Source organism: Podarcis tiliguerta, assembly GCF_965153285.1.
Source record: "Podarcis tiliguerta genome assembly, chromosome: 2".
Lineage (NCBI taxonomy): Eukaryota > Metazoa > Chordata > Lepidosauria > Squamata > Lacertidae > Podarcis > Podarcis tiliguerta.
The window spans coordinates 118,377,921-118,402,434 of NC_139535.1; the positions used below are offsets into that span (position 1 = coordinate 118,377,921).

At 48.5% G+C, this 24,514-nt stretch overlaps 2 protein-coding genes across 9 annotated transcripts in view; one reads left to right on the forward strand and one right to left on the reverse strand.

Moving 5' to 3' along the window:
• Positions 1–1,109: 1,109 nt before the first annotated feature.
• On the reverse strand, positions 1,110–13,992 carry IGFBP6 (insulin like growth factor binding protein 6). The gene is made up of 4 exons (XM_083428331.1): positions 13,013–13,992; positions 3,239–3,390; positions 2,446–2,565; positions 1,110–2,048 (listed from the first exon to the last, which is right to left on the reverse strand). The coding sequence occupies exons 1-4, from the start codon at positions 13,356–13,358 to the stop codon at positions 1,935–1,937; spliced, it is 732 nt and encodes a 243-aa protein (XP_083284457.1). The 5' UTR covers positions 13,359–13,992; the 3' UTR covers positions 1,110–1,934.
• A 9,884-nt stretch (positions 13,993–23,876) lies between these two features.
• The window catches only part of SPRYD3 (SPRY domain containing 3), a 44,120-nt gene continuing 43,482 nt past the window's right edge, over positions 23,877–24,514 (forward strand). For 2 of the 8 annotated variants that reach the window (XM_083428289.1, XM_083428284.1), the window contains exon 1: positions 24,077–24,138. Coding sequence is in view for 1 of the 8 variants with exons in the window: in XM_083428286.1 (XP_083284412.1) it covers positions 24,018–24,044 (27 nt within the window). In the remaining 7 variants the exon portion in view is untranslated. Of the gene's footprint in view, positions 24,045–24,076; positions 24,139–24,514 lie in introns of those variants that run through there. The other 6 variants (XM_083428283.1, XM_083428288.1, XM_083428292.1 and 3 more) reach the window with 6 other exon arrangements.

The window sequence follows — 24,514 nt, forward strand, 5'->3', positions numbered from 1 at the left end:
TGCCCCCAAACATGAGAATCTTCTTGCAGGTGGTGATTGCTGTTTTTGCTTGATCAGAAAGGCCTGGTTGATGCTTCCTTATACAGCAAGCCTGCAATTTATGCGGATCTAACTTGTACACATTATTTTTTAGCCAAGGGCTAAAGGCACTGGTCAAGCTGTAATTTCTGGAGTTATGTTACGGTGTTAATAATGTGCCTCAGCCATGCAAGGCCATAGGGGTTTTGCAGAATAGTAATGACACCCACACAACTAGTGTCCAAGGAAGGGTAGCAATAGCAACCCTCTAGTCACCTTAAGGGTGAGAAACTTGCTTTTTAAAAAACACACACAAGCCCAAGACTGAACTTGGGTGACTGAACTCTGTGCCCCAGACTAGTTTCCCTGCTTTCAGAGCATGTTGAAGAGATTGACTACAAAGAACTTCTAAACAACTCAGCTTAGAGACAAGATGCAGTTCTAACAGAAGGCCAGGCACAAGTGTTCACTTGTTGAATTTGATTCCTTAAAAAAACATACAAGTGAGGTAATATAGAGTAATCATATTCATCAGAAAGCACATGGGGGGGGGGGAGAGTAGATAGCAGCCCAGCTCTATCCCACATCCTTCTGTCTTGTCACACGCAGAAGGGTGGTCACTACTGAGAAGAGGAGAAGCATGTAACCATAGTAGCTCTTGGGATAGCCCTACCTGACTTCAGCTTCCTTTTCGGTGAGTTCACTGGAGACTGATGCCACAAATGCATGAAGGAACAGAGCATGCTATTATGTAAAATAGCATCCACAGGGCTCCTCCTTGTAGAACTTGGACCTCTCAGAACTGATGGTAGCCTCCACACTTACTTTATTTGCTACTAATTGTTTAGCAGACAGGTTTCCTGAGTAAACAATGTGGCACGTTATGCTTAGGTGCAAACAATAATAACGGTTAAAATCCTCCACAAAAATGCTGGTGTAGTTCTAATTACCAGATGCAATTATGACCTTTTCATCTTTTCCAAGCATTTCTTAGGGACAAGGTTTATTTCTTTAGCTGAATCCTTTTCATTGTTGGTGCCAGGAGATTTTCAGAAGCCAAAGAAAAACCAGTCTTAAGGACTAATAGCAAGCATGTTATATAGTCCTCAGATTTATTGAATCCAGTGCCAGTGAAACATACAGCATCCACCCCCCGCCCAATTAAAGCACATGGCAGAGAATAGGGAAAACCCAGGCAACCACAGACCCCCCCTCCATGTAGCCCTCCCCTCAATCTGCTTGAGAGGAAGCTGTAAGGCAACATGATACAGAGGGCAGGCTAAGGACCGAGCAGGTGTGAGTGGGAAAAGAACAACCACGAGTGTCCCAGTGCCCCGTACCATTTATCCCTTCCACACTATCTCATCATAATTCCAGGTGTTGGTAATGGTGTGAGGTTGCTGTTCTCATCCTTTCCCATTTCATAGTGCCCTTGCGGGCTCTCTATGGTCACCTGTTTTTACAAAGTTGTCTCCTTTCCCATTTTTCCTATTACTTCTAGCTTGGTAAAAAGCTTTAGATCAGCCCTGGTTCTCCTCCCCACACCCAGTATCTGGCTACTCATGTCTCCCTACCGGCTTAGAACATAGGATGCACGCAACATCTACTAAATGTAAAGCTGGCTTAGGTGCCAGCTTATCTTTGCAGTGCAACCACTGATAGCTTATCCAAGAAAACATCTTTAGTCATGTAGTCGGAAGCCTCCTCTTGGCCCGTGTTGTGATGCAGCCAGTCCAGGCTCCTCCACCCTTCTGTAAATTGTCAGATGCAACAGCTGCTCCAAGGTTATTCCAGGGAATGCAAGGTCCCAGCAAGGCAGCAACAGCACAATAAGTTAAAAGCAAATATTTGCAACAGTTCTAGTAGAGAGATTCTTCCTGGACAAGCATCTCTGCTGCTGGAGCACTCCCAACCGCTCAGTCGACATTGGGAAGCAGGCAAAGGGGTTTTTCTTCCATGCCCTCCAACCGGCGGCCTCTCTTATCCACACACCAGCACTGGCCTCTCTTCTGTCCCTTGGATGCTTGACACTGTAGGGGGCAATGATGTTAGTGGAAGATAAGACTACTGTGAAACAGCAGCTTCTCTAGCCCATGGATCCAGGCAATTCCCCATTTGTGCGTGGTCGGCATGCGCAAGCCACTTCGGCTCTGCAATGGGGCTGGACAGGGTAGGGTGGGCTTACATGCATCCCACTGACACACAGTGCCTCAAAGCACAATATCTCTGTATATGGGGAGTTGCCTGTATACACAGTGGGAGAGACTGGATATTTTTAACATAAGATTCTGGTAGGAACGTTGAAGCCAAAAGAACCAGAACACTAAACCAACTGAGAAATTACTCAGCTTATTACTCAGAGTTATGGCTTGCTATAAAAGCCCAAGAGTAGCTCACTTTGCCTCTATAAGCAACTTTTCAGTATACCTGCTTACGCCTGTAGAACCCTTTGGTGTCACAGTTGGGAATGAAGATGTCTTGACCATTCTGGTAGAGTGGGGCCTTCAACTCCTGCAAGATGGCTGCCAGGTGCCTGCGGCAAGGAGCCTGCCAAACAGAAATAGGACAGTAGTTAAGTTGTGGTGGGAACCTGTGGCCTCTCAGATGTTATTAGATCACTCCATCGGCCACAGCCAGCATGGCCATTGGTGAGGGATGATGGAAGTTGTAGTCTAACATCATCTGGAGAGCCACAGGTTCGCTGCTATTGGATTGACAAAAGCGCTATGATACCCATAGGTGCCCAAAAGCCAGAAGAGTCAAGCAGTGTATTTCAGCCTGGGTTTAACAGTACTTTAAATATAAGTGTTTGGGTCTGATTTACAAGTCAAGGGTTTATACAGAAGGCACCGAAGTGCTAGCATGGCAGGGAGCGATACACTGGCTTCCCATATAGGGAGGAAGGCTGTGAGTATGTGTTAAACCATGAGGAAGTGTTCAATTACGAGATCCTTCTCTGGCTTACTGAAAATATGCAATCCCAGAAAGATTATACCTCGTGCTTTTCTGTAAGTAGGAATTTGGTGGTGTGAGAAGGAGAGAGAAAGAAATAGAAGCAGACAGTTAAGAGCAATAATGTGCAGGTTTCTCAGTTCTTCTAGCATCGCTTTCCTGTGCAGCAAGGTCCGTACAGAGCAGGAAGCCAGAATGCCAGCAGGGAAGCACAGTCCCTTCTATTCTTTCTCTGGGTGGGAAAGTACAGGCTGCTTGCTCCACGTACCATATCACGCTCCACTTTGGCATCACTGCTCAGGGAGAGCTGCTGTAGTTGGGTTTTGCCAACGGTGACCTCTTGCAGTGGATCCTGGCTCTGTAACAGGAGAGGCTCTGCTGTTGATTGACCGGCATGGTGATTCTCCTCCCAACCATCACCTAGAGAGATGGAAACAGGCTTCAGCCTTTCAGTCACCTTCTTACGGAAGACAAGAGGAGGGAGGGAGGACCAGCTGCAGGACGGCAGTTCCCAAACTCTACAGAGAACAATGTTGAAATATTGGGTGCATCCACATTCTCTTCCAAACAGAAGATGAAAACAGAAGATGAATGGAACAGTCAGCCTCTGTTATTTCTATTAATATAACTGGTAACATGTACCACCACCCACCCACCCTGTGCAGGGGGTGTGATTAAGGATGCACTGCATGAGCTGCAGCTGACGGGGTCTGAGGAATCCCAGAGGTCCAGCCCTGCCTCGAGTCCTGTAACTGGGCAAGAGGGAAGCAGGACACAGTAGGGATGTTAACTAAACTGCCCTGCAGTTGAAAGAAACATATCTGCCCATTGTTCTGGAAGCTGATCAAGAAAATACATGTGTGAAACCCATCTAGCATTAACTGCAAAGTAAACGTGCCTCTATGCCAGGTATCAGAAGTTGTGATCAGTGAGCAATACCTCTCTAAAGATGGTGGGATTTGCAATACAGCCAAAGACTTTGGTTAGTTTCTCCTCCTTGACATTTCAGATAATCTTACCCTTGCCTGGTATTTTGCCGGATGCAGCAACTGGGACATACTCAGAGCTGGAAAGACATTAGAAGCAACTCATCCAGAAAAACCCTCAGCCATGAAGCTACATTGCCCTGAAAGGCACATAGGATAAAAATGTAGGAAAGAAATGTAGACTGGAAAGCACTGTTTCGCCCAACAGCTATTTCAAATAACCATTTGTCCATCTCCAGCCAAGAACTAGCAGTGTCCAAAGGACAATTTTTAAAGCTAATACTCTCCAGATGCATTTCCCATTTTTTTAATATATAAAAAAATCCTAATCTAGTTATCCCTATCTCCTCCAGCCCCATAATGTTGTCACTTGGGACAATAAGTGTTGAACACTTCAGTTCTCCCTTTGTGACCTCAACCAAAATGGAGGCTAGCTGAATTCACGCCCATATATATTGTTGTCAAGTTATGCTTTTCCGGGTGTGTGTGTGTGTGTGTGTTCAGGACCTTAGCCCAGTTGTGCTTTTTACTGTAGAATTTAGAGAAGAAATAGATGTATAATGCAGCCTTTCTGTCCCCAAATTCCAGCCACTTACCATTTAAGTGAGCATTTCTGTACCCAAAAAGCACCTGAGACAAAAATCAACAACAACCAACCAACCAACCCAAGAAGTATATTTTTGCTGTTTTTGTTGGGGGACTTTTTCTCCCAGGCAGTTTTAATGTATTGGGAAAGAAGAAGGTTTAAAAAGTCCCATTGGGTTTTTCAAACAAATAATGGAATAATGGAGAAACTCACCAAGTCCAGGCGTGTCAAAGTAATGACAGATGATTTTAGTATCATTTGGGGCAGTTTTAATAATTATGCAGTCATGAAGGATTTTTCCCACCAGCAACAAAGGGATACTTCCAGAAAGACACTCTTTGGTGACAAATGTGACTATGCTGTTGCATTGACTTCATGTTGATCTATGTATTTGTCCTGAGGCTTTGGGTTAATTGAAAATGAAAACACTTAAAGAAACAACACCCCAAAAGGCAGATCCAGGAAGCAGGCTTAAGTGCCCTTCTGACACAGCATGCATGGCTTTCTTTGGAACATCTGTGCAAGTTAGTCCCTTTTTTAAAGATGTTTAATTCACTGCTGTGGGTTAAACCACTGAGCCTAGGACTTGCCGATCAGAAGGTTGGTGGTTCGATTCCCCTCGATGGGGTGAGCTCTCATTGCTCGGTCCCTGCTCCTGCCAACCTAGCAGTTCGAAAGCACGTCAAAGTGCAAGTAGATAAATAGGTACCGCTCCGGCGGGAAGGCAAACGGCGTTTCTGTGCACTGCTCTGGTTCGCCAGAAGCAGCTTAATAATGCTGGCCACATGACCTGGAAGCTGTATGCCAGCTCCCTCGGCCAATAAAGCGAGATGAGTGCCGCAACCCCAGAGTTGGTCACGACTGGACCTAATGGTCAGGGGTCCCTTTACCTTAATGCACCCCCAACCACCACCAACATGGCATTGAGGGTGGGCAGGAACTTCTAGGTTTCCCAGCTTCTACTTCAGACTTAAAGGAAAGCTCAGTGGGCAGGTTTAGTTGAAAAAACTGTTTCGCTCCACCATCCATGAGACCCAAGTGAAATAGACAGCTTCTAGTAGTCAATAATGAAGATGTAAAATTAGCTCTGCTAAAAATTTCTGCACATGAATGATGTGGGTAAAACACAATCATATACCCATTACCCCTTAGAGCAGCACACAGAGGACCTGAAGATTATCACTGGTTACGTCTATAGACACATGTGGAGCACATTACAGATTGTGATCATTGACAACCTGTGGATTTGCTCCACAGCTGACCACTGGCTCAGCTCTCACATGAGACTTCTGCATTTTCCACACAGCTCCTCAAGGGGGAAGCAGAGCTTCCTTTCATCAACCCATTTCCTGTGAGGTCCTGTACTACTAGTACAGTGGTACCTCGGGTTAAGAACTTAATTCGTTCCGGAGGTCTGTTCTTAACCTGAAGCACCACTTTAGCTAATGGGGCCTCCCGCTGCGAGATTTCTGTTCTCATCCTGAAGCAAAGTTCTTAACCCGAGGTACTATTTCACTGAGGTCCAGCACCGAGGGCCTTCTGGCGGTTCCCTCACTATGAGAAGCCAAGTTACAGGGAACCAGGCAGAGGGCCTTTTCGGTGGTGGCACCTGCCCTGTGGAACGCCCTCCCACCAGATGTCAAAGGAACAACTACTACCAGACTTTTAGAAGACATCTGAAGGCAGCCCTGTTTAGGGAAGCTTTTAATGTTTGATGTATTACAGTATTTTAATATTTTTTGGAAGCCACCCAGAGTGGCTGGGGAAGGCCAGCCAGATGGGTGGGGTATAAATAATAAATTATTATAATAAATTATTATTATTATTTCTGGGTTAGTGGAATCTGTAACCTGAAGCATCTGTAACCCGAGGTACCACTGTAGCTCCAATTCAGTCTGGATTGTACATATAGCACCCTGGCTCAGTGGAGACCATTTAAAGCTGTTGAAACAGTAGCAGCAGGAAGAACGATGGGCAAAGCCTACTTAGGCCATAATGACAAGTTCCATGCAGCACCAAAAGACAGAACAGGTTCCAGCCATAAAAGATTAGCATGTTTTTGGAGGCTACATACATATTTATTAGAGAGCATGATGAATCTAAAAACTCAAGGTGCTTGTAGGCTGCCCAATCACATACATGTTTAACTCAGAAGCAATTCACAGTGTGATTAGTGGGACTTGCCTTCTTATCTAAGGATGAGTAGAACTGCAGTCTTATCCTGAAAAACTCCAGGGGCTTCCTGGCTGTGAAATGCTAGACCATTTTCACCAGTGATTGATAAATCCAGGATCCTGCACCGATGTCAGGCTTTGGGGGATCGGCTTCCTCCCCCGTGGCCGTAAATGAGCAGATCAAACGAAAGGGAATTCTTACCAGTTAGTTTCTTTAAACAGCGAAGGTCAAAAGAAAGCATCTAACCAGAATGGCGGTGCTCCCAATTAAGGTCACTCCCCCCTCCGTCCCTATTAATCTACGTCACTCCTATGTTTTGTAATCTGAGATTGTAGCCTCTGTGCTTTCTGTTCTGCCACTTTCTGAGCTCTCTGGGACTTTGGGGAAGGGGGGTGGATAGTACCCAGAGACGGTAAATCTGTCAACTCTCTCTCTTCTAGTGTTAGATCTGCTAGCTGTTCCCCATCCAGTATTTCCCAGCTTCTGCCTTCTGAACTATGCCCCTCTGCAAACCACCGTTCCAAAGCTATACTGTCCTCCTGCTCCTGGGAAGATTCAGGATCAGGAGAGGGATGGCGGATCCCACCATTCCTCCTCAGTGCAGCTCTTTTCAGGATGGTCCCTGACAATCTGCAAGTTATCCACATGATAAATTATACCTTTACCCAGGTCATTTGATCAAATGGAATCAAGGTTCAATCGATTAGATACAAAGCCCCACTTAGCCTAGCATAAACAGCAGGCAGATGTTGGTTAAGTGTTTTCCTAACTGCAAAAACAAGGCATGGGTAAAATGGCAAAATAGAAGAGATGTATGCATGAGTTACTGAAGATCCCATCCAGATCACAACTGGCCTAGACTCTACACTGCTTTCATCTTTCAAAAACTACTTCTGCATTAATAGTGTCTAAAAGTTTGATATTAAAAAGCTGGATTTTTTTTAGTATTCCAAAGAATTTGTTGGATATTGCTGTCTCTAAGCCAGCTTCTACAACTCATGTAAAGGGTAAAGGGGACCCCTGACTGTTAAGTCCAGTCGCGAACAGCTCTGGGGTTGCGGCGCTCATCTTACTTTACTGGCCGAGGGAGCCGGCGTTTGTCCACAGACAGCTTCTGGGTCATGTGGCCATCATGACTAAGCCACTTCTGGCGAAGCAGAGCAGTGCACAGAAACACCATTTACCTTCCCACTGGAGAGGTACCTATTTATCTACTTGCACTTTGATGTGCTTTCAAACTGCTGGGTTGGCAGGAGCAGGGACCGAGCAATGGGAGCTCACCCCATTGCGGGGACTCGAACCGCCGACCTTCTGATCAGCAAGCCCTAGGCTCTGTGGTTTAGACCACAACGCCACCAGCATCCCCCAGTGTTCCTAGGTTTTGACCACTTGTGTAATCCTCTGCATGTTTACTTGGACATAAGCGTCCTTGAACACTTTATTCCCCAAATAAGCGTGCATAGGATTGCAGCTTCAAATGCAGGTTTATTCTGATTTCCACACAATGTTGGCTGTAGTAAATGTTTCTGAGCAAGGTTTGATGCTGCTCCTCCTTACAATGTCAGGCTACAAGTGTATTACAAGGACAGAAAGCTGTCATAAATTCATGAAACAATGTTCAGTGCGACATTTGTAATGTAAAAAACTGATGTCTCATTTTTGGGTTTGTTGAACTGCATGCATGCACATACTTGAATTCACTCCAAGAGGCCTGAATAAGGTTGCCATTTAAAATATTTTAAAGTAGGAGGTGGAGGAAGATGCACTCAGTGCTTCTTAATCATCAGGGCAGTGGCATTCAGTGCTTCTTAGTCATCAGGAGCAGAGTGAATTTTACAAGCTCAACACAAGGAGTTCTCCAACCACAATCCCTCAGCAGAGGGAAGGATTTGGCATGATCTCCACACCTCCAATATCCCTTCTTACCTCTGGATTTTATTTTGAGAAGAGAATGACAATTTATTGCACAAGCCATTTGAGGGACATGCTGACCACAATTCCTTGCTGCCAACTGTGGTTTTCATCTTCTCCATATTAACAAACTAAGAGATCTTTTTATTTTTATATCAGCCAGCGTAACTGGGGCACCTGTTTTGCATGTTCAGAGCCAAGCTAAGCTCAAATCTGCATACCTTCTACAAAATGATGACAAAGCAACTAGACATTACATTGGAAATCCATTGCACTGGAAGGGCTACCAAGATAGCTGTTTTCTCCAGAAGTGACATAACTTGCTCACTTGGGAATGTTGGAGAATCCAGATGATGTTGGTATGACATAATTCTGTTCCAGTGTTCTCTCCGTTGTCCTTTTGACTTTATAGGCCTAGTTCACTGCAAATTGTCTGACTTTTAGTACAATCCTAGTGCTAGCCTCAACTCAACCAGCACAGAGGAGTGGTCCATGAGGCAGCTGTTGCTAAGGCTGGCAAGCCCCAACCGTTCTGTATTTCTTGGTTGCTCTGCCACCATTATTGCCCCTGCATCTATGGAGCTCTATTGAAAAAGGTGAAAATTCTGCATATCACCTGTTCAGGAGAGCAAAATAGAATAGATTCAGACCTGCTATTTTTCCCGCCAAACAGCTGAATGGCAGGATTTTAATCTGCAATGCTTAATTTTTTTTTAATGTTAAAGACCATGGCTTCCCATATTAACTTGTCTGTGCTTTAAAATCTTCTGCTGATGTTCATTCTCCAGATGCCTCCTTCATCAGAGATTTGCTATTCAACAGTAAGGGAAAGGACCTTCTCAGCAGTGGCACCCCAGTTATGGAATGCCCTCCCTATAGAGGCTCGGTTTCCACCAACACTGCAGTCTTTCCAGTGCCAACCAACATTTTTATTCACACAGGCATTTTAAAATTTTGTTTTATTATCACTTTATGCTATAAACTGATTGTATACCACTCTGAAATCCAGATGAGTTGAATGGCACCAAATACATGTTTTAATAAATAAGACCACAGGGTGGGGGCGGAGGCAATGTCAGGGCCATATGCCAGGAATCAGGGTGTATGGGATGTTAGGAGAGGGACAGCACCTCTGGTGGGGGACACATCGTGCTCCTTCTGAGTTTGCCCACTTTTGGTCCCCTGCACTCAGCTCTCGCCTGTGGCTCCTAGAAGCTGTCAGCATGTGACAGCAGCCACACCCAAGGAACGGCTTCAATTGGCCAGCTAAACCAGGTGAGGTGAGCCAATGGGTCTCAGACCCTTGGCGATTTAGGGACTTCCCCTGCATGGGAAAACAGGCTGCGGTGGATTGAATGAACGAGACCGACAGTGGGTCCAATGGTCAAGGAGGCAGTTTCTGCAAGTGCTGAAGAGGGAAGTGAGGGGCAGATGAGGTTTGTCAAACCAGGAAGGGAGCCCATCTAGGAGAAGGAAAACTCTGATCCTAAACCTCTGCTGCCTTGTGAGCAGAGGCATGGGGGGTGTCTGTGGCTCTGGGCACAATTTTGTGAGGGGGCACCAACAGGCACCCTACAGCAGGCTCCTTCATCAGAGCCCGACTCTGATCAAGAAGCAGCTGTGCCTTGGCTGTGGCACTCTTGCCTGTCTGCAGCTCAGCCCTGGGTCAGACCTGACCCAGAGGAGGAGAGCAGGAGAATGGGCAGCAATGCTGCTGGCCCACCTTCCTTGGCCACAGTGTGCCTTGTGCCCAGCCCCAGCAGCTATGCCACCGGGTCAGGTCTGACCCAGAGGAGGAGAGCAGAAGGAGAGTGGGCAGCAGCTTCCCCCCCCCCCTTCTCCCCTGGACTGTGGCACCCGGGAGGGCACCCTCCAGCCCCACTGGGAGCACACCCCCTGCAGTGCAGGCATACGCTCTGCCCCCGCTTGTGAGATATCTTCAGAAGAAAAGGCTATGGAGTACCCCTACAGAAATCCACATTTGGATGGTGCCTTGTATGCCTCCTTCTGGCAACTCCTGCAGCCCAGCTGGTGCCAAACATATTGCTCTGCTTTTCTTTGGACCACATCAGTGAGGCAGAGAGGGAGTTTGCCCAGGACCTCCAGACACACTGCCCAGGCTTGCACCCTGAGAAGGTCTCATCCGTGCTGCTAATGCAGCGGTTGATTTCATCTCTCGAGATAGATGGATGCCAACAGAAGCCAGGAATCTCATGGCCTGATGTCAACACTGAGCCTTGGCTGTTTCCATGGACTGGATGTGTTCAACTTCAGAGAGCATCAGGATCAGAAGGAACTAAGAATGCACAGTATCAGCCTCTGGACTGGCCAGGCTAGGCTTATGTACTAGAACCAAGTCAAATCCCTGGTCAAAAGAAACAGTCCCTGTTGCACTTTCAGGATCCAGATTAACTCTTTACTTGTTGTCCCAGGGAGACTGGGAGTTTGATAGCAGACCAAAATCTGGATTCTACTCTGGCTAGTTATAGACCCCAACTGGTCTTGGCAAAAAGAGCAAGAAGGTCTAGCCAAGCATAACCAAGATTTTTGAAAAAGGAAATGCAGGGCCAGCTTCTCCCTTTGTCCACTGCTCTGTGTCACAACACAAAGGATAAGAGCCAAATTTTGCTGGTGAAAATAAGTACCCATGTGACAACCCATGTGCCCAGCATCTTTCCATCATCTGGCAGAATGGCTCCTTTCAGCTTGCTGGAGAGGAAAAGCAAAACCAAGGACACTTGCAAGTAATCCAGTTTGCAGATTGTGGCTCATTTCATGCAATCAAAGAAAACAGACTGTTGTCAGCAAGTGCCCAGGAAGCAAGCAAAAACGTGTTTTCAGGAGTTGTGCTCCTGTGCAGAGTCAGACACGCTGCCAGACATGCTCACATCCCCTCCTCTCCTGTTGCCACAGACCAGTACTAGCATTTCAAGGGTTCTGAGGCACAGTGTCCTTAAATCACAAGTCTAATCATAAATCATAATCATAAATCCAACTCATAAAGGTTCATGACAAGGAGCTGCCAGATCCAAACTTTACTTGCACAGTACAGTATATTAGTTTTATAGAGTTGAAGCCCAAGCTCTTCTTCCCAGGGTTCCTCTCTCCACCACACAAACTAGTGGATTCTTGCAGTCTACAAAGGGAAGCCGTAAAGAACTGTTTGCGAACCCTCCCCAGAGAGAACAGGAGAAGGTGCAGCTCCAGGTAGGTAGAGATGATTTTGCAGTCTTCTCCCTGCAAGGCAAGGTTTGGCACTGCACCCACTACTAGTCTGAGCAAAAGGTGACTCAGGCCTGGCATGAGAGATCAAGGGTGGCCGTGGCGTCTGTTCAGCTCACACACAAGTCTAGGGACAGAAGAAGATACTGCAGATTCTCCCCATCCCATCCCAAAACATTCCTGACAGCAAACACCCATCTCCTCTCTGATCTTAAGGTATTCATTCCCAAACCTGAGCAGCTGCTTTCACAACAGCCCTTTCACACCCTTCTGACCTAACCGATTTCAGGGGTCATCCCTGGTGTTTATACCTGGGTTGGAGGGGCTATGGAGGCTTCTGGTCCTCAGGATGCATATACTTAGGTCCGAGTTACCAGAGAGGCATTAAATGTTTCCAAAGTTGGAACAAAACATGAACGATTGAGCAAAGAACTCAAAGCACACACATTTCAAAAGTACTTACTCCCCCTGCACAAACATGATTCCAAATCAAGTAACTAATTCAGATTCAAATTTTGTAGTTTAAGCAGGGGGGGGGGGAATCTACAAGCCCTTACGACTTTTATGCTTCAAGGCTAGAAAAAGAAGCAGCCAGCATTCTCTACCCAGCACCCGAAAGACTGCTCTTCCCTTTCTGCCCTTGACTGTACATCTTCACAATCTTCAATTTTGTTTGGGGCATAGGGACTGCTTATATAGGTTTAAATCAGACTGTGTGGATTATTTTCATTCTTAATGTGAGCTTCTTTTGTTTCTTCCTTTGTCTTTACTGTATTTACAAAATTAAAGAAATGTAAAGAAAGAACACTTGAATAACTGCCGGCAATCCTATGGCTCTTTACTTGGGAGTAAATCCCACAGTGTTCAATAGGGTTTTGCTCCCTTTGCGCTGATGATCTTACATGTGAATCTTGATGAAAGGCTAAGGAGGTTCAGTCATCTCCTGCATCCAATATGCTCCCAACCCCCCTTTATACTTCCTCACCCTCCATACTTTATGATCGCTTGCATGGCAATCTTGGCCCCGCGATATTTCATGGAAGGATAGAATTGAAGAGTTGCAAGGGACCCCGCAGGGTCATCTAGTCTAACCCCCATGCGGGACTCTCTCCCGCCTTCCGCCCCCCCCGCTTGCCAGGCGCGGCTCCTCCACGGCACTCACCTGCCGCGGGCGCCGCCTCCGTCTGGTTCCGGCCGCCTCCGGCCGCGCAGACCCCCCGGCCGTGCAGCAAGGCGTGCAGCGGAGTGCGCTCGCCGGGCCGAGGGACGCAGCGCAAGCCGGGCGCGCAGCTCGGGGTGTAGACGCCGCACGGCTCGCCCAGCGCCCGCGCGTCGCAGCCCTGCTCGTCGCGGAGAGCCTGCGCGTCCCGGGCGGAGGATGCGCGGCCGGCCGCCGGGGAAGCGCAAGGGCCGCCGCCGCCGCCTCCCGGCCGCCCTCCACCCGCCGCCGCCTCGGTCAGCAAGAGGAGCAGGAGCAGCGCCGTCTCCAAGCAGCAAGCCGGGAGCATGGTGGTCCGCAGGGCGCCCGGTGCCGGAGCCGCGGACAGAGTGGCTGGAGCGCCGCGCGGCAGCCCTTAAATGCGTGCAGCGCGCAGCGCCAGCCCCCGAGCTGCCGGCCTCCTTCCGCGCCAGGTGCGCAGCCTGCCCGGCTGGAAGGGCGCCAGCCCGCGGGGTGGGGCTGCCGGCGACCGCGAGCTGGCGGGCAGCTGGGGCCCCGCGCCCCGCCGCTCCAAGGCGGGAGCCCCGTCCAACGGCCGGCCCAGGAAGCGCGCAAAGCGCCACGCGCCCAGTTCTCGTCTTGGGAACTGCCTTCCGAGCAAGCCGCGGAAAACCTGCGCGGCGGAGTGCTCGGAATTAGGAACTGGAGGAAAGAGCCCGGTTCAGAATCCCGTAGACAGAGGCGTAGCGGGGGGGGGGGGGCTTACCGCACCCGAGCCTCGCGTCCCACCCGGAGGCGCTTGCAGGCTCCGCGCGGCCCGAGAGGGCACCATGGCGCCGGCCTCTGCCCGCCGCCTCTCACTCCGGCTGCCGCCCTACAGCTGAGCGGACTCCCTGCAGGCTCCTCGCCGCTCGAAAAAGCAACGCGGGCCTGCAGCGGAGCGCGGCTCGGGCCCCGGGATTGTGGCCCGTCCAGCCCCGAGGGCGCCGCGCGCAGGGCGCCCAAGCGGCTAGCTGCGCCCCTGCCTATGCAAGCCGCGAAGCGCTCTCTCTCGACCCAGCCCACCTCGGGGGGAGCGGGAAGAGGGGATGGAAGGGTTAAATCAGAAGGAACCGTGTTTAGGATGGGCCTGCAAAGCAGCATCCTTCTGCTTCGGAGGAAGGTCGCCTGCCCCACTTTCAGGAACTTATTTCGAAGTAGTAAACACGGACACGAATCTTGCTGCACACTTCTCAACTTCTGAACCTAGGCAGCACGGAGACGCCACGTGCATGCACGTTCACACGCATGGGCGTAGCCAAGGGGGTGCAAGGAGGGCAGTTAAGTATTAGAAATACTTAACTGACCGATTGCATTGCAGATGTCTTGGATCTCCCCCCCCCCCAACATAAAGCCTTCTCCCCTTTAAATAAACACTGGCTACGCCCATGTTCACAGGAAAGTCCCATTCTGTTCAATTAATCATCGGTAAATGCAATAGAAGTATTGCTTTGGAATTCCAGGCAATCAGAATTCGGCTTGGTTTTTAGAAGAAAAGTAAAAAAATAAATCTCGTTCTTAAAGCAGAATATTTTATCAAACATTTCTACATGCACCCACACATTTAACCTTTTTAAATTTGAAGAGTAAAGGAAAGATAACAGTCTCAAGTCGCAGTCAAAATAACTTGCTGCAGTGGAAGAAACCCTGAAGCCCAAATCTAGCCTGTTTTGAAATAAAAGCTAAGATGCAAATTCAGCAATTATGCTATTGGTGTTTGTCTCACCCACCTGAGCACCTGGATTAGAACACTGACAGTGCTATCTACTCAGAAGTAAATCCCACAAAATTGAATGGGACTTTCTTTCCAGATAAAGGAGGATAGCATTGCAGTGCAATATTTCCATTTTGTTTGTGGGAAAAACAGAATGAGGAAATTCTTGCCTGAAGCGGGAGTTTTGTTTTCTCATGTTAGAGAACACAATAATAAGCCATCGGGAAATACTGACTTTTATCTGATGATAGGACTGCCAAGTTCTCTCCCCGCCCCCCATGAGCCCCTGTACCTTAAAACATGCAAAATGATCAAAAATTAACAAGAGGCTCTGTTTTCCTCCATGAAAGTTTTGTGAAGTTGCAACTTTCGAGTCATGTGGCAGTGAAGTCGAGGTACTTCTGAGCCTTCAACTGTGATAAATGACTGGTGTGTTAAAGGAGGTGCAGCTTGCAAACTGTGATCAGGAACACTTTACCTATTGGATTTCTGCCTGTCACCAAGCTGTTAAATGCATGGGGTTGGGGAAGAGAGACAGGCGCTTCACCCTGAGTGCTTGTTTGTGGTTATAACCAACCATCAGTTAGTGGGAATAAATTGCTGACACTTGTAACATCTGAGTGCTGAAGGATGATAATTAGGTAACAGGGTATTACAACCACAAAATCGAAGCATAAGGCTTGAACGAATTTACTTCTCCCCCTTTTATTTCATGCTCTTTCCTCTTTTCCTGCAATGCTCCAGTTCAGCTCCTTTCTCTGCAGTTGTGCAAACCACTTCTCTCCTGTGCCTTTAGCAACAAATCTGCTCCTGTGCCTTTAACATCAGGCTGAATCTTCTGGGTATGGAAATACCTGGCAGGAGCTTTGGTTGCAATCCTAACCATGTCAGTGGGTCTGACTCCCAAATCAAAGGGTTAGGATTGCAGTGTTTGTGTGTCTGCTCAAGGTTAGTCTTTACCAGAGCTCAGTTGAGCTTACTCCCGAGTAAATGTAATGTGATGTCATTTACCTCCAGACATGTCCCACTATGTTCATTGGGTCTTCCAGGAATGTGCATAAGACCGGTTAAGACACACTAGTGAAAGTTGTCCCTTTTTAACTTGGGACTTCTGGGTTAACTATTTAGGCATGGGCTGAACTTTAACTGACACCCACTCATTTGTCTAAGAAGGTCAAGGCAGAATACACGGGGTTACCTTGCTTTTACCCTCACAACAACCCTGCAAAGTAGGTTAGGCTGAGAGTTGGAGGAGTCTGCCTCCCAAACTCCTCCTGTTTGACTTAATGTAATTATTTGGGGATGATGTTGAACCTGTTTCCAAACAAAAGCCGGCAATGAGCCAAACCTTCCCTGCTCAGGGCCCTTTTGTGTGTCCCCTTTTTGTGGGGGGAGAGATTGAGAGAGATTGGCTCTTCCTCCCACCCTTAAAATTTTATTCTGTTTGGATCCAGGCAGAATGCTTGGAATACTTAAAGTTTCCAGTCCATCTCTGTTGTGTAATTCAATTGCCCAGCTATTTCCCTTCTTGGCTGGTTCTTTCCAAAAACATGACATCCATCACTTGGGTTGTTTTTGAAAAGTCGCTCTTAAGACTTAGTGTTCCTGCTTGGCAAGCGCTTACAATGTACAGGGGATGAGGAACCCTTACCTGTTCTGTGTGGGGCGTGAATGAAGCTGAGTGGTTAGAGCAGAAGAGAATATCCTTCTGCATATTCTTGTATATAAGAATGTGTATAAGATCTGCAAGAATTTCTGACTCACAATCAATTAGGTTGCTGAAAAAAGAATGTTTGGGGGGAAACCAGGAGTGGAATTTTGTGTGAAAGGATTTGTGACCTTGGTTTCTTTTGGTACCCATCACAAATTCCTGGGGTGAGCTTGTGTTCAGCTGCACCCTGTTCCTGAATTCTCAGAACATGTTTGTCTGCCTGAGTCACGACTTTGCTCCTGGCTTTGGTTGATGGATCTTGGGGTTCTGGTAAAATAGCCAAAGGAGAGCCTGGTGGTCTGCCCACTAAGGGCCATCTAGGTCCGCATCCTCCTTCCCAGTGGCCAGCCAGATGCTTCTGGGGGAAAGCCCACAAACAGGACAGGAAAGAAACAACCCTCCTCCTGTCCTTTGTACCTGGCATTTGGTATTCAGTGGAGGAGTGCTGCCTCCAGGGGAATCTTGCCGTCTTCACCACTGATTAAAGTTGCCAACTGATCAGGAAAATGCAGCTTTGGCTGTCTGTGCACCTTCAGGAACCAGTTTGCATAACTTTTCGCAGTATGGAGATTAACTATTATCACCTGCTAATGTTTGCCTGAACATCTGGCTGCTGTTAAAGAAACTGGGACTAGGAAAATGGTAGCAATCCTTGGGAGCAGCACACAGCTGGATTCAGGGAGATAGAATGCAATAGAAGACATGGTTCTAAAATAGGGTTGCCAATTGGCTAGATATCCACCCAGCCGGTTCCTGTGCCTTTTGATGTTATTGAATTCCCAATTTCCATCAGCCCCAACCAAAATGGCCAACGATCAAGATGATGGGAGTTAGAATCACACAACACTGCCTACCCGAGTTAAAGGGACAGCTACAGGAGCCACTTTGAAAGTTGGCAGCCTTGTGCTAGTACCTCTAGTTCAGGTGTCAGCAAACTTTTTAATCAGGGGGCTGGTCCACTGTCCCTCAGACCTTGTGGGGGCCGAACTATATTTTGAAAAATATAAATACCCTCAAGCTGGTCCCACAGCTGCCTCCTGACCTGGAGGAGGACCACACTCTGCACGCTGTCAGGAGTGCATCTCAGCGGCACCCGCTCACTGGAGTCGTTGAAGAGCAGCAGCTGCTCCACTGACCCATCCCTGTGGAGCTCCCAGGTGGCATGCTCCACGCGCTGCAGCCTGTCATCCGAGTAGCTCTGCCAGGCCAGCAGGCGCACCAAGCTCCAGGTGAAGTGCCACAATGCACCCATCACGATGCCCATGGTGTGGCCCAGACCCGCTGCCCGCCCGCCGGCCTCTCCATCCATGGCCGCGCCAGGTTTACCTCAGCCGCGGGTGGCAAGGCTTCAGATTGGCTGCAGGAACTTCCTGCAGCCAATCCAAAGCTGTGCCAGTGTTGTGGAAGTCAGTCCCCGCGTGACGAGGTGACCGCAGTGCGCGGGGACTGACCGAGCAGATGGCAGGATCCGTGGGCCAGATTTACGAGCCTGGAGGGCAGCATCCGACCCCTGGGCCTTAGTTTGCTGATCCCTGCTCTAGTCTTTGTGCAGAGGAGGGAATATTGACAGATACAGTTTGACATGTTGCAACCTCTTGGCAGAAGCGGGAAAAGCTGCAGGTACCCAAATGTTCTCTTCTGCCCAAAGGTCCAGGTGCCTGCCCTTTACTGAATTCAGCCACCTTCTAGAGGCTCTGCAAGGTATATCTCAAATGGATGGCACCCTTTGAAGCTAAAGCTATCTTTCAAACTCCTTTCACTCTGCATGTTGCTCTTGCACATTCAGAAAAGATCATCGCAACCCTTTGAGTGCACATGCCCTTTTATAGCCTTGGAACAGACCTTTGCAGCAGCCTTTTTGCACTCCCATAGGCAAAATTCCAGAGGAATCTCTGCTCTTGACTTTTGGCACTTGATTGCCCATGTACTGCGAAGGAGATGCAGCTCCCAGGAGTCTAATGGAATGCTCCCTGACCCACAGAAAGGGAGCAGGCAGACAAGATGTAATTTTCAGGAATGACCCTTGGAATGGCAGCCTCTGCCCTCCCCTGGTGGAGTGGCAGCCTTGTTGTTGGGCCCAGGAGAAAAAGTGCTGGGGAAAGTACATGAGGTGGGTGGTGCCAAGGCTCTGTTGGAAGCTCATCAGGAATTCTGTAGCAGCATCTCCCAACCCAGTGCTTTCCAGATGTTTGTTCAACAACTTCCACCAGCCTCAGCCAGCATGCCCAGTGGTCAGGGATGATGGGAGTGCTAGTCCAGCAACAGCTGGAGGACAACAGGTTGGGGATGGCTGCTTTGTAGTGATCCTTCACACTTCTGGGACTTGGCCTGTTTAGGGCTGCTGACGGTTTGTGGCCAACAGTTAAGACTTTCTTACAGAAGGAGGCATGCTCCCAAAAAAAGACACAGCCTTGTCCTGTTCTTTTAGCTTCTGGGCAATTTCCTCTCTCTCTTTGTGTGTGTATATTCAAGAAGCAGCACTTCGGACTGCTTGCCAGAGGGTTGCGTGGTTTTTTTGAAAGCTAGTAAGGTTGAGTAAAAAATTATCATCATTCTCAATGAGGGTATGTTTGAAATGTGTAGCCCACAAGTAGCCCACATGGTGCCATCCAAATGTTGGACTCCCAAGTCCTACAAGCCTCAACCAGCATGGCAAATATTCAGGGATGGCAGGGGTGTTGGAATCCATCAGCACTACATGGGCTATCTCTGGTCAAAACCTAAACTTGCCAGATCATTGAGATCAGAAATTGGTCTCCTGGTGCACCATTTTAAGAAGCTGCTCACACCTGCTAACCCCCTCAAAGACATTGGTTAGTAGGTTTTTAGGCACTGTTTCGTAATAAAATGAAGTTACACCAGGGTGGTGGCTGACCAAGCGTGGACAAGCAAGCCTTTATTGAGGCAAAGGCAGTGCTATTCTAGAAAAAGAGGTGCCAGAACTCACCATGAACGCCTGCCTAGTTCTCTTATAATGGCGGTGGCACCCACTGTAGAGGTACTGGAACTGAAGCAAGTTCTGGCTGAAAAAAGCTCTGGGCAAAGAATCTTGTCTCTTCCTGTTTTCAAGTGCAGCTGATTTTATTTATTCTTGATATGGATACGCAAGAGATTAGTTATGAATTGCCCTGACTGTTCTCTTTTAATAGCTAGCGTGTCATTTTCTGTTACCATGAGGGTGAGGGCTTTAATAGCTAGTTTTCATTCATTATTTTCATTTTTTAGAAGTGAAAAAGCACTATTTCTCCATTTAAAATGAAAATAAATAATAGAAGGAAACCAGTGATGAAGTCTCTACTCCTCCTGCACCTAGAACAGAATCTCATAATAGGGCATTTGAAGTGTCTTATCAAGACAGTTTTCTTTACTTAAGTCTCCCAATGAAGTCAACATGGAGTAACAAGATAGGCGGGCCCTACAAACAGGAAATCTTAAACATTGGAAAGGGGACTTGTACATAAAGCAAACATTAAAGAAGGATCTTGGTTGTGTGGAAGAGCATCGCTGGACAATGCAGCACTATATCAAGCACCCTGTGAAACCTCCATTTTAATTGTACTTCGAGCAAATTACAGAATAGAAATGCTACATCAGCGGTAAAGATAGGGCTACAGTGCAGAAGCAACCATGGGAAAAATATTCCTTCTGCATTTCTGGCGGAAAGCCAAGGAACAGAGAAGTATAGCGAAATGACCCAAGGTCATAAAAGAGCTGAAAATAGAGCAAATTACCTGCTTGTAATGAGTCTGGCTTCATTTCTGCAGTATATGAGCATTTCTCCCTCCCTCCCTCCCTCTTAAGTTATAATTCACTTATGCACCAGAAAGCATGGAAATATTAAGTTACGGTGCCCACCTTCACTTCCACAGTATGTTGACGATGACTTCCACCGTGTATTGCACTCACAATTTCCCTTGGTCTTCCAACTTCAGTATTCTTCACCTGCTGATTGGTGGCAACACTGTTGTTGGGGCTGGTGATCTATCACACTTTAATAGGATGTCTGTTTTTGTATCCTCAAGGATGTTCAAGGGCGGGGAGCCTGTTTCCCTCCAGATGCTGTTAAACTACAGCTCCCATCTTCTTATAGGGCCTTCTTTTCATCTCTTTCAAGCCTCCCAGTGGGCAGTTGGAAGAGGTGCTGTTAACGAACATCAGTTATTGATTGGACCCTTTATTTAATTATTGACAGCTATTGCACTCTAGGGATAAAGGCTGCTGGCTCAGTGAAATAATTTTCCCCAGGTTTATGCTGCTCGATGGTGCACATCTAGCTTCTAAACTTTGGAACTGGGGTCCCCTTATGCTGCTTGCACTTTCTGAGCTCTGCTGCCCTGTGACGTTTCCTTCCTGTACCCAGGATAAGCTCCCAATTCTGCTATCCTTGACTCTGAGGTTTGGTGAGTTAAAAACGGCTGTAGAGTTTCAAGTGTACTACTGCTGAAGTTCAGATAGACTGCTCCTGTTCAGTGCTGTTCAATTCCCCAGCCTCCAAGAAACCAAAAACAACTTCCTGGCAGCTGCTGCCAAGTATCATAATCTACTTTTCTCTCCACCCTCATCAATGTTTAATGGCTGAATGTGCTTTACTGTGGAAGGCTGCAAGTAGAAGGCTTTTGGGAAGCTGAAAATGATGTACCGGTACTCTGTCCTGACTACACCTCTAAACAAACACATGTTTGGCTTTTTACCTACCGTCTTGAAAACAGGCTTAATTGTACTTTTTATAGTATTCAGTATTTATAGTATTCAGAACAGGGCCTACCAAGATTTCCTTTGGAATTTTCTCCTCACTTTACAGCATGTCCACCCCACAAGTATCAGTTTTACATCAATTTTATTTTTGCGAATCGGCAGTGACAGAGCATATGCTTTGCATACAAAAACTCGTAGGGTCAATCTCTGGTATTTATTTGGCAGGGTAGTGTAGGAACTTCTGCTTAAAATCCTGCAGATGAGCCGGTGATCCAACTGGTTATAAAGGACCTTCCTCTCTACCCCCCCCGCCCTTCCCCCTGAGAACCCAGACTGAGCATTGCACTTTTGTGAAAGTTCTGTGATAGTTCTCTAGAAATCCTGTGCCTGCACAGAACTACAGTTCCCATCCTAGGGTCCTCCTAGGGAACAGAAATCAGTATTAAACCAGTTCAAATCTTTCATGTAGATATGCCAGATCATATCTGGATAATGAGGATGAGGATGATTGCCCCCCACTTTCCCCCAAACAGGGACTCAAGGCGACTTACAGATAAAAACAACAGCTAGAAACAGGGAAAAGCCTCTCAATAAAAGCAATTAAACATTGATAGAATGAAAACTAATCAACGGAGAGAGAAAGTGAGAGGGAGGATTTTAATTCTATCAATGTTTAATTTTAGAACTATATAGCTATAGATTAGATATCGTTATGTGTGTATAAACACACAGGACCGGCCCAATACATTTTGGCACCTGAGGCAAGCTACAAAATGGTGCCCCCTCCCTGCCAGGGAAGAGGGCGTGAAGATCTGCCTCAGGAACAAGGGGGGAGGGAATAAAGATCTACATTGGGAACAAGGGTGGGAGGAGACCAGCAGCCCCTCCTATTTGCCAAGAGGCCACTGTAGCCACCTAATATGGCAGCTAGGCTCTCTTCAGCTTGGTAATTTAGGAACTACCACAGCTGACACGAGCCATCACTGGCAGCATTTCTGGGGGTGGGGGACTGCCTGCCGCACCTCTCATTGCCACTGTGGCACCAGTAGCAGGCAATGCATTCCTTGGAGGCTGAATATGTTGCCCCTGTGGATCCTGCCACCTGAGGTGGGTGCCTCACTTTGCCTCATGGATGAGCTGGCCATGTGTGTGTGTGTGTGTCTTATAAAGTGGTACCTTGGGTTACAGACGCTTCAGGTTACAGACTCTGCTAACCCAGAAATAGTACCTCGGGTTAAGAACTTTGCTTCAGGATGAGAACAGAAATTGCGCAGTAGCGGGAGGCCCCATTAGCTAAAGTGGTACCTCAGGTTAAGAACAGTTTCAGGTTAAAAACGGACCTCCAGAATGAATTAAGTTCTTAACCAGAGGTACCACTGTATAGTTTTGAGGTGCCCCCACCCCCGCTAAACCCTAGAAATGAGTACCGGTAAATGGTAGGATTTTGACTATTTGAAGCATTGAAGGGAAGACTGGAGGCCAGTAGAAAAATACAGGCTAAGCTTCCTTTCCAAGCCAGGGCCTCACCTGGGATAGAAGCATTAACATGGCAAAGGTGTTGGGCCTGGGCAGACAGAGGTTGCCAAGGAGATAGGAAAAGAGTGTCTTTAACATGGAGTGCTGGGAAGAAGGGTGAGGGCAGTGACAGACATTGATCATGGACAGTCTGGCTGAGAGATGCCTTTGACTCCCAATGCTGCACTACTGTGAGGAACAAGCCACTCTTGAAATGACCATGCTGTAAGATCTGGGCTCCCTCCATGCAGACTGAAGCTGTAAGTATGTGAATAATACACACCACCATGTCTTCAATTCTCCACAGCAGCACAACCCCTGGATGAGGCCTGCAACACCCCTGTGAATCTTGCTACCACTTGGCAGAGCGTGGGGGTGGTGCCCAACATTTGTAGCAATATATATACAATGGTACCTCGGGTTACATACGCTTCAGGTTACACACTCTGCTAACCCAGAAATAGTGCTTCAGGTCAAGAACTTTGCTTCAGGATAAGAACAGAAATCAGGCTCCGGCGGTGCGGCAGCAGGAGGCCCCATTAGCTAAAGTGGTGCTTCAGGTTAAGAACAGATTCAGGTTAAGAACAGACCTCCGGAACAAATTAAGTACTTAACCCGAGGTACCACTGTAACTGACGGCCATCTGTCTGTGTCTCAGCAATGGAAGAGTGCAATATCAGAGATAAAGTCAAACTGTTGCAGCCCCTCCTGTGGCTCTAGAGACCAATACAGGAGAGGCATGTTTTATTGCAGCTGGGGCAGAGGAAGGTGTCTGGATTTGTTGCTACAGGTGCACCACACCGTGATTAGGGATTTGGTGCGCTTGAGCGGCCATTTAAAAGAAAATCCCTCCACTGCCCGGACAGCTCGGTCAGCAGCGCCTGGATAGATGTGTCAGCCGCTCATCGGGGTCGAGCGCGGTGCGATAAGGCCAAGGGCTCGATCCCCGCACCTCCAGACTCCTGCACGGCCAAGGGGTGGGGAGAGCCGCCCCGCAGGGATCACGAGTCTACCGCGCCAGCGACGGCAAGAACAACCTGCTTACGTCACAGTCGCGCTCGCTCAGCCTTCTTCAAAAAAGGCGCCCATGTCGGCGGGAAACGACGTCACGCGGCCCCATTCAGACCTCCTTTCCCTCGCCAGCTCCGGAATCGCAGAAGCCACGCCCCCGCTCCTCATTGGAGGAGCCGGGGCGAGGCGGGGCGAAGCTCCGCGACGCGGCGAGAGGGAAGGCGGCGCCTCGGATCCCGGATGTTGGCCGGGCGGCAGGAGGCGCGAGGCGGCGAGGAGGCAGCGGCCGGAGGGAGAGGCGAGCGCGGGGCGGGGCGGGGCCCATGGAGGGAGACCCGGGGCCTCTCGGGGTAAGGGCGGCCGGGGGGCGGGGGCGGGCCCTTCCCGGGCTGGGAGGGAGGGAGGAGATGGGCAGCTCGCCGCCTCCCTGAGGAGAAACTCCGGGTGGGTTGCCGGGCGTCCCCGGCCTGGAAGCGGCGAAGGGCAGGCGCTCTGCATGTGTCTCAGAAGCACTGCTGCCGCTGCCGCCCTTCCTCGGGGGGAGGAGCCTGTTTGAACCCTGGTCGCCTGGCTCTTCCCTCCAGGAAGGGCTTCTGAGGCGGCGTCGGCGTCGCCCCACAACCGCCCCGCCAGGTGGGAAACGCGGCCTGGCTGCTGGGGAGGCTCCGGGGCTTCTGACTGCTCTCCCTTTGCTCTGGCCTCGAGGTCTGCCCAGGGGCGGAGAGGCTGGGCCTCGGGATGCCTCAGCAGGGCCGGCTGGGGTTTTCAACTGTCAAATTCCGAAAAGGAGGGGTGCTAAAAAGTAGTAATAGGACTTGGC